Raw genomic sequence first — 10,207 nt, forward strand, 5'->3', positions numbered from 1 at the left:
AAATTACCCCCACGGTACAAAAAGAGCAGATTTCTTTGATTTCCTTGTTATTTCTCTGATTTTAGTCCTGTGGACATAGAGATACACAAAAGTCAATTTTATAGGTTGGCTTTGTATAATTTATTTTGTGAAATGATAAAAAACATATTACACCTGAAGGAAATGGCATTGGTTGAAAATCAACAAATTTGATATTCAATATCTGTGCCACCCCTTTCCAAAGAGGAAATTTACTTGTTAATCTGATCCGTACGCTTTGCATAGCAGTCTGATATTTTTAGAAATACTGAAAGTTTCAAAGAGAAGTATTCTAAAATGTGACGAATACAACCCCGTGGGTACAAAATGACCCCAGGGCGTACGGATAGGGTTAAGGGGTTGGTTGGTGGGCTCTTGCGAGCGCCGTAAAAACTCTATACTAAAACAATCGATGTGTAAAAGACAGTTGACTCTCACCCACAGGGTATGGCTTTGGTCCCCGTCCACTGCCTGAAACAAGTGTTTGCTGAGCAGTTTGAGGTTCTCTTAAGAATGACGGTGAAACAGGCCTCAAAAAGCAGGGAACGAGCCATGCAAGACGAAAGGCTGTTGCATCTTGCAAACATCCTGACAGTGAGTCGATTTGTTGTCATAATTTTGCTAGATGTATGTGCTCAGTGACATAATCATTATTATTTTTTTTTTGCAGCCATGTCTTGTAATCTTCCTGAAGATGTTCTACAGTCAAACCTCTGTATAATGTCATTCATTCATTGCCTTTCTCACCCTGCAACAGGGTTTAGGCCTCTTTATGCAAGTCTGTGATGCGTTTCTGTATTTATATAATGTACTTGGCTAAAAAACATTATTCTCAGTCTGTAACATTCAGTTTGTTAAGTCCTGAGTCCTAGTATTTTTACTTTTTTAATGTGCCGTACTGATTCATCAATGTCATACTCATACTGTGCCTGAACTGACGGGGAACTGCTGCTTTTTCATACCTCATTCTTACTTTTGTCATTTTTTTCCTCTACTTCTTTCATATGTTTGTCACTCTCTTGTGACCTGCTGTTTCTGGAGTGCTTTGATAGTCGAAGCAGACTTTGTGCTGTTGAGGCTAGAGAGGTGAGCAGAATAAGCCTGATTCCCTGTATCGACTTCTCTGTTGACATCCACCTCTTGGTGCTCAAATGACCTTATGCAGTTGCGAGCGCCATAGAAACTCTACTAAAACTAAAGACTAAAAAGAAGAGCTGCTGCTTTAATTAAAGAAAATAGTATAAGATAAGATAAGATAAGATACATCTTTATTGTCCAGATCCTGGCACATTGGTTTGGTGTTCCACCACGAGTACACACACACACACACACACACACACACACACACACACACACAAACACACACACGTGCAGACACATGCACACACAAGTAGGCTTACAATCACATGCATAATATAAATGAGCAGCAATATAAACAATAATAATCGTAAGCTAGATACACACTCAATGTTATTTTGATGCATGCTCCATGGTCGTAAGTACACTAAACGAGATGGTTAAGATGGAAGCATTTTGATAGATGATGGTAAAAATGACCTTCTGTATCTTTCTTTGTTACAGATCAGAAGCATGGGTCTTTTACTTCTGACTGATGTTTTTATTTGTCAGAAGTTGGGGGGTATGCCTATACCTCATGAGAAGAAACTTTTAAAAAGTACAGTTGAAAAAATTCTCTAGTGGCTACCAATTGTTGTGGAGAAAAGGGACCATTTGAAACAGGTGGACATCTTACACTGTGTCATTATACAGTGGAATCCTGTTATAACGAGAGGGAGGGGACTGGTGCGAAATGTCAGTTATAGCAGGATTATCTAATGAGGGATCCAGTAATAAGTTCAAGGGAAATAATAAAATTCTAGCGCTAGCGATGTTGACAGCTCGGCGTTGGCAATCAGAAAGAAGGGGCCGTTTGTACAGGTGATTGTCTTATACAGGTGATTGTCTTGTACAGGTGGCCATTTGTACAGGTGATTGTCTTATACTGGTGGTCGTTTGTACAGGTGGTTGTCTTATACAGGTGGTCGTTTGTACAGGTGGCTGTCTTATACAGGTGATTGTCTATACAGGTGGCCGTTTGTACAGGTGGCTGTCTTATACAGGTGATTGTCTATACATGTGGTCGTTTGTACAGGTGATTGTCTATACAGGTGGCCGTTTGTACAGGTGGCTGTCTTATACAGGTGATTGTCTATACATGTGGTCGTTTGTACAGGTGATTGTCTATACAGGTGGCCGTTTGTACAGGTGGCTGTCTTATGCAGGTGATTGTCTATACAGGTGGTCATTTGTACAGGTGGCTGTCTTATACAGGTGATTGTCTATACAGGTGGTCGTTTGTACAGGTGGCTGTCTTATACAGGTGATTGTCTATACAGGTGGTCGTTTGTACAGGTGGCTGTCTTATACAGGTGATTGTCTATACAGGTGGCCGTTTGTACAGGTGGCTGTCTTATACAGGTGATTGTCTATACATGTGGTCGTTTGTACAGGTGATTGTCTATACAGGTGGCCGTTTGTACAGGTGGCTGTCTTATGCAGGTGATTGTCTATACAGGTGGTCATTTGTACAGGTGGCTGTCTTATACAGGTGATTGTCTATACAGGTGGTCGTTTGTACAGGTGGCTATCTTATACAGGTGATTGTCTATACAGGTGGTCGTTTGTACAGGAGATTATCTTATCATTCTTATACAGGTGACTGTTAGAGCAGATGTGACTGTACTATGACAGCCTCTTTATCCGATTCTGTTCTCAGAGAGAATACCGAGCTCAGACGTGCCACAGCAAAAGGAGATGGGCTGCCGATGTTGGGCGTCTGCAGCTCCCAGATTTGTGGCGATGTTCCGCCAGGTTCCCACCGTGTATGGTGAGCCTCGTGGACACGCTCAGACGGCAGCACAGACTGCGCCACCACGACCGGGTACGTTCACACACTAGAATGTACCGCAAAGTAAACTTCACAGTTGGTGAAAAATGGTGCAATGGTATAGTTTAACGCCCCACCCCTACTCTAAGCTATCTAATAAAAAGGAGAGTAGGAATTAAAGGGGGAGGTGGGGTGGACAAGTAGGCTAGTCAAAAAGGGGGTGGCACATTCAGCCTCATACCCCTTTACTAGTAGGAACAAATCTGTTTTATTTTTCCTTCAGTGAATAAAAATAAAAGAACAAGAGATCATGAAATTTTAATGATTTTAGTGTGTTACTGTGACGACTTTTTCCCTAAAGGAAAAAATCAGTATCATTAAAAAATGTTAACCAATGTACAAAAGTCCCCTACGGGACTCCAATCGGCGGCATTGTGATAATAGCAAGCAACACAAATATTGTAGGAATGATCTCTTTTTAGACATGCACACTTGTTAAAATTTGTAATTATCAAAAAATGTTTTAATTTTTTGCCCCTTCCACTCTGTAAGGATAATCTATGGTGGATCAGTGCTGCAAGTAACCACATGCATAAGTCAAAGCAATGTCCTTTCTTTATCTATCTATTTTACTGTGAATTCAGATTAGTTTATTTAAGTTCATTTGAATTTTGTACATGATGTGTGGGGATGCAGTGTGAGTGTAATTTTAACCCTATCCATACGTCGTGTTTTACTATCTTACCCATACGATGTGGGGAACTCTGTGCCATCACTTTCCAAAGAGGAAATTTACTCGTTAATCCGATCCGTAGGCTTTGCATAGCCGTCTGCCAAAACGATTTTTTGAGAAATACTGAAAGTTTCAAAGAGATCTTCGTACTAGAAGTATTCTAAAATCTGAAGAATACAACCCCGGAGGTACAAAATGACCCAACGGCGTTCGGACAGGGTTAATAAAGAAATAAAGAACACTAAAACGTACAGTGCAGCCTCTCACTATAACGACATCGTCAGGACCAGAAAAAAATGTTGTTATTGAGAAGCAGCCCAAATATTATTAATGATATAGATTAAAGGTAAAAATCAGGTCCTGGGCAATATGTCGCTATACAGAGGATTTGTTATGTCGAAGTTCGCTATAGAGAGGCTGCACTTTAACATTATATCGAAGGGAAAAAGCCCAATGGTTACTGGATTCAAGAAAACCGTATACAGTCAACTCCACTTGATCGTTTTCTCGGGTCCCTGCACCTCTTCTTCTTTACAGATCCCAACGGTTCAGTTGAACTTTAGATGAGTTGATTTTTTTTCACTCCCCAGACGGCATCAACTCATCCGGTTTTCATAAGATGAAACTTTTTAAAATGTGTCACGACATGGTGGAGTCAGAAGCTCGTAATTTTTTTTTGCACACGCGGCTGTTCATATCATCTTAAAGCCTGTTCATTTGCCTTCGGTTTGGTGAAAAAAATATCCATCTAAACTGAATAGAAGTTGAAATATTTGCGATTGAAGGAGGTCAGGGTCGCCTGATTTCAGAGGTAAAATTTGTGAGAAAATGGCCGCCAAAGTTTGGTAACTTCCGTTTCCTGAAAGTCCTTGGAAACTCAAAATTTTCATTTTTTGTGCCTTTTATCAATAATTTTCAGTGAAATCCGCACAAAAAATTGTTTTTACATTGATAAAAAAGGTGTTGAGCCATAAAACGAAAATAAGAAAAAAAAAATTACCCCCACGGTACAAAAAGAGCAGATTTCTTTGATTTCCTTATTTTGAGGAGCGCCTGATTTCACCACAATGCCTCACTAATAAACACGCTTTCCCCAGGTCCAGCTAACTCTTTTTCTAAAGGAACTGGGTTTGTCTGTTCACAATGCACTGTTGCTATGGAAACGAGAGTTCTCGACCCCTACAGGAAGTGACGGTGCCCCACGTTGCCACCACAGTTGGCACGGCAACGAACGACGGTACATTTACAACATCCGGCACCTGTATGGTCTAGAGGGTCGCAGGGTGGACTACTGTGGCCACAGTTGCCCTACTATACAGGTGAGACACTTGAGGAGCCCACTTCACACTTTGCCGAGGTGACGTCGGTGGCCTAGTGGTTAGGCTACCGGACTCGTAATCGTGAGATTGCGGGTTCGGGGGTTCGAGCCTCAGCTCGGTCCGACGTTTTGTCCTTGACAAAGGCACTTTACACAAACTTCCCACTTGGCTCGGTCCTATCGGAGACGGACGTTAAACTAGGAGGTCCCGTCCCTTAAATAACCTAATAGTGTTGATAGGGGCGTTAAACCCATCCATACCATTTTCATGATTTCATTTTTTTCACACTTTGCCGTCACATATCGCCAATCGCCGATGTTTACCACCCAGTTTCTTTGGATTTTCCCTAAAATGCCTTTGCCTTTGATGGCAAGGGTTTTTACTATATGAGCCTTGTGATGCCAAAGTGTTAAACCAAACCAAAGATCGTACATAACTAGATAGTTCACTCAGCCAAAAAAGTGTCCACGGAAGTCCGCGCATTGCTTCAGATGGCACTGCAGTCTTTGTTTTGAAGCTTTCTTCCGTTTCTCCCGAAGAAGAATAGGAATAGCACAGTTTGTTAGTTTCACTTTTATTGTTTTTTACACAAGTAGGGTAACTCTGTTCGCAAAGTCCGCGCTTTTTCGATGAGGGCGCCACTGAATTTTGAAGACACTTTTTTATTTGGCTCAAAAAGAGGAGTGAACTATCTTATAATATATATATGATGTTTAACCAAATACAGTCCTACTTTTTTTTTTGTGTTTGTTGCTCTCTTGTAACACCTCTAATCTTTGGCACCTATATGACTTAATGTGTTGCAAGTGCTGTTAAACGCTTACTGAAACTTTTAAAAACGCTGTTAATCCAATACAGTGATAAACTGAAAGAAAACAGATTCTCCGACATTTTTCTTCTATCGTAGCAACCTCTGAAAACCTGGTTAGACCAAAAAAAATTAGATGATCCCACAGACTTCTGTTTAAAAAAAAAGAAAAAAGACTTACTTTTGAGATTCTGTCGTATTTTAAGACCAACATTTTACAATAGTCTCCTTGTAGCTGGACCTCTGTTGGACTCAAACACACTTTGTTTCTTTGACCAATTTGTAAAGCTCTAACCAGTATCCCTCTATTAGTTTGTTTTCAAAGCTCGAATATTATATATGTGTCACGACGCGGTGGAATCAGGCGCTCGTCAATTTTTGTGCTTGTGGAGTTATTGGTATCATCTTTAAGCTTGTTAATTGATCTTGCTTTTGTTGAAAAAAAAGTACCCATCTATCTTGAGCAGAAGTGAAGATATGGGATGGAAAGAGGTAAGTTTACTTGGTTTCAGCGGTAAAAATAGCGAGAAAATGGCCGCCAAAGTTTGGTAACTTCAATAGCTAAAGAGTCCTTGAAAACTGAAAAATTACATATTTTGAGCTTTTGATCAACGATTTTCAATATAATTCACAAGGAAATGTCTTTATTTGGACATTAAAGGGTTGAACAAAAGACCCAAAATTTGATTCAAATAAAATTGCGAAAATGCCTGTTTCTCCAATTTTGTATTGATGAGCGCCTGATTCACCACAATGTAATCTTTTGACTTTTCTTTACCGTGTCCCGATAGAAGAGATGCGATTGGTTTGAGAGCGCCACTTTGTACGTCCTACTTGTTTTCTTTCTTTCTGTCATTTCTGTCTGTCTGTCTGTCTAAGTGGGTGGTTGGCGAGTGCTCTGGTGTGGTTTGCTCCTTCTTTCCTATCAAACATCTATCGTCCTGATCATTCCCCCTTCTCTTTTGTGTTTGTTACTCTCTTGTTACACCTCTAATCTTCGGCACTTATATATGACCTTATTGTGTTGCAAGTGCCGTAAAACTCTTACTAAAACTGAAAACTGATCGACTATTCTCTTTTCCTCTCTGCTTTTCAATTTCCCTTACCAGGCAAGATCCGGTGGCTGCGTGGGCTCCGGGGGTTGCCCGTTTGTCACGCTCCGAGAACAACCTGCGGAGAACTGGCATTTCCTTCGCGACCTGCCCACAGAAGCAGCGACCGAGATCAGAGTCTTGTCACGTCTGGGCCACTATGGGAAAGCATGCAAATATTTTTCACACCACCTAGTAAAGCAGTCTTTTTCACCGATGTTCAAGGACTTTGATCATGAATCACACTCACAGTGTTGTGTCGGCTGTGGAGCGGAGATTCTTCATCTTGAGATGAGCAACACGGAAAAAGTTGAAATTGTAACCAAGAAATGTTTTGCATCCTCCGACCCCAGTCACTCCTTGGGTACTCACCACAGGCGAAGTGACAGCATGCGGGACACAGAACATGAGAGTGCGTCGGGCGCACCTCAGCGAGCGGAAGAGAGACTCTCCGCTTCCAGGCACTCCCGCAAACCGTGTAGTTACATCACACGAGGGAAGGTTGACGCCACAGTAGGAGTGGACTCTGTTGTCCCTACGGCTAGTCTTGTCAAGAGTCCTGTAGGCAGCAAACCTCATAGATGTGGACTGAATAACGGACCGCCAAATGTTCGCCCTTTTGAAGACCTTTCCACTAACTCTGTTTGCCGGTCTCATGTTATGATCCAGTCTCATATCACGACCCAGTCTCATGGCAAAACCCAGTCTCATGACACGACCCAGTCTCATCTCACGACCCCGTCTCATGACACGACCCAGTCTCATCTCACGACCCAGTCTCATGACACGACCCAGTCTCATCTCACGACCCCGTCTCATGACACGATCCAGTCTCATCTCACGACCCCGTCTCATGACACGACCCAGTCTCATGACAAGACAAGTGACACTACTGAAAACAACAATGGCCACGGCTCAAGGGAAAATAGTGCTACAAACAGCTCCGCCACTCAGGAAAGAACTTCACAATGTTGTAGAAATGTTACCAACAGTGATTTAGGCAATGCTGCTCACAGAACTTTTATTGACTGTGATTTTAGAAGGAGGAAGGCTTCTGGCACACCTACACGCCAAGGTGAACTAGCTGTGTTGAACACATCATGTAGCAAAAAGGGTGAATCGAATGTGTTGAACACATGTCACAATAAGACATGCTGTTGTGTTTCTTCTTGTTCAAGTTGTTTTCCGCAGGATGCAAGTTCGTATTTTCAGAAGCGGAAATTGGTTTGCTCTACAAATGCCAATGGTGCTGGCAAATTTAGCTGCAAATGTAGTGCTGAGAAGTGTAGCCTACTCAAGAGGAAATTGTTCACTGCTGACGTAAGTAAAGCTGACTATTTATGTGGAAACAGTGGCCGTGTTGAAGCTGAGCTAGACAGCCCTGTGAGAGATTGTGATTCTTTTATCGAGGGAAGTGAGCAACGCAGACCTATCAGTGAGCAACACAAACCTATCAGTGAACAACACAGACCTATCAGTGAGCAACACAGACCTATCAGTGAGCAACACAGACCTATCAGTGAGCAACACAGACCTATCAGTGTCTGCAGAAACTCATCGTGTCCTGATGTCTCAGCAGAGTGCCAGAGCTGGAGAGGGAAGAAAAGGAAACTGTTTTGCTCGGACTGTGAATGTTCGTCTGTGGGAATGAGCTCTCCTTTAAGTGGTGACCTGAGGCGCTCTCACAATGTGCTAAAGCAAATTGATCACCCAAAAGAATTTTATTACTCGCTTACAAAACATATGCACAAAATTTGAGGCTGTATATATTAATTGTCGCTTTTTAAGGACAAGCGGGCTGACCCAAATGCCGGGGGTTTCCTGAAATCTCTACTAACACCAAAAGTGGGCATTGCCCTACCAATAGGAGAAGTTAGGTTTCATTGGTGTGCATATTTGTTTGGTTATAGTGAAAATTATCCTTGTCTTTTAAAGGAACTGAACAAGGGACAAAAACTTTACCTTCGATTTTTTCAAAATAGCTTTTTCTTGTGCTTAAAAGCGACCATTTGAATCTGACATTATTAGTCTTATACATGTGTCACGACTCTGTGGAATCAGGCACTCGTCAATTTTGGGACAAATGGAGTTATTTATCACATCTTAAAGTCTGTTCATTGTCTTTCCTTTTAATGAAAATTATACCCATCTGTCTTGAATAGTATTCAGGATATTTACAATTGAAGAAGGTGGGGGCTATCTGTTGTCAGGGATAAAATTGAGCGAGAAAATGGCCACCAAAGTTTGGTGACTTGTCACAAGTTCTAAAACTTGAGTGTCTTTGGAAACTGAAAATTTTATATTTTTTTGCCTTTCATTTTCATCAACATTTGTGTCACGACGTGGTGGAATCAGGCGCTTGTCAATATTTGGGCAAGTGGAGTTAATGGTATCATCTAAAAGCTTATTCATTTGCTTTGCTCTCAGTGAAAAAAAAAATACCCGTCTATCTTGAGTAGAAATCAAGATATTTGTGATTGAAGGAGGGGGTCGCCTGGTGTCAGTAATAACATTCTTGAGAAAGTGGCCACCAAAGTTTGGTAACTTAATAGCTTGAAAGTCCTTTAAAACTGAAAATTACATTATATTGTGTGCCTTTAATAAACTTTTTTTGGCCAAATTTATAAAACAAAGCATGAAATTTGTATGTGAAAGAAACATACAAGTTTAGTTTAAATTCAGTGTTTATATTTGTGTGTTTTTACAATTACTGGAAAGCCACAGAAAATTTCCAACTGGGACAATAAAGTATAATCTTATCTTATCGTATCTTATCTATCTTGTTTTATTTTATCTCTAACTTTTAAAAAATTCTTATTGGTGGGGGGGGGGGGGGGGGGGCTATCGTGGTCTAGAGGTTACGGTGTTCACCTCTCATTCAATAGGTTCTGGGTTCAAAACCTGGCGGCAGGGGACCAACCCCCCCCCCCCCCCTCTCTCTTAGAAGTTTTTGAATGAGTAAGATGAATATTTGGAGTGATTTTCATTTAGTCAGAACACAGCGTTTTATGTTACTGTTGTACGGTGTACTGTATTGTAAAGCGCTCAGAGCCTGTGTACTTTATTCGGGGTTCAGCGCTATATAAATGTCATTTATTATTATTATTATTATTAAAATCTGGCTTCTATGGAAAAACTAGTGTAATCTTCATGATTCAGTGTTGCCAGAGGAAAGGCTAGTTAAACTAGTTATTACTTTGAGTAAGTGGAAATGCTATGTTAGTAGTGTTGCTATTTTCAGTTTATAATTTTCTAAATCATGTAAATTATATCGTCATTTCACTTATAATATAATATAATAATAATAATCATCATCATCACCATCATCCCCCATTCCCACCCTTTCCACTC

The 10,207-nt window shown here is 40.9% G+C and overlaps 1 protein-coding gene across 1 annotated transcript in view; it reads left to right on the top strand.

Moving 5' to 3' along the window:
* LOC101853980 overlaps positions 1 to 8,680 on the top strand; it is a 12,164-nt gene extending 3,484 nt beyond the window's left edge. Inside the window, exons 4-7 of the mRNA XM_005110616.2 lie at positions 463 to 612; positions 2,795 to 2,959; positions 4,736 to 4,957; positions 6,875 to 8,680. Of these exons, the coding sequence (XP_005110673.2) occupies positions 463 to 612; positions 2,795 to 2,959; positions 4,736 to 4,957; positions 6,875 to 8,614 (2,277 nt within the window). The 3' untranslated portion in view covers positions 8,615 to 8,680. The remainder of the gene's footprint in view (positions 1 to 462; positions 613 to 2,794; positions 2,960 to 4,735; positions 4,958 to 6,874) is intronic.
* Positions 8,681 to 10,207: the final 1,527 nt, after the last annotated feature.

The sequence above is a fragment of the Aplysia californica genome, unplaced genomic scaffold (assembly GCF_000002075.1).
Source record: "Aplysia californica isolate F4 #8 unplaced genomic scaffold, AplCal3.0 scaffold00917, whole genome shotgun sequence".
Lineage (NCBI taxonomy): Eukaryota > Metazoa > Mollusca > Gastropoda > Aplysiida > Aplysiidae > Aplysia > Aplysia californica.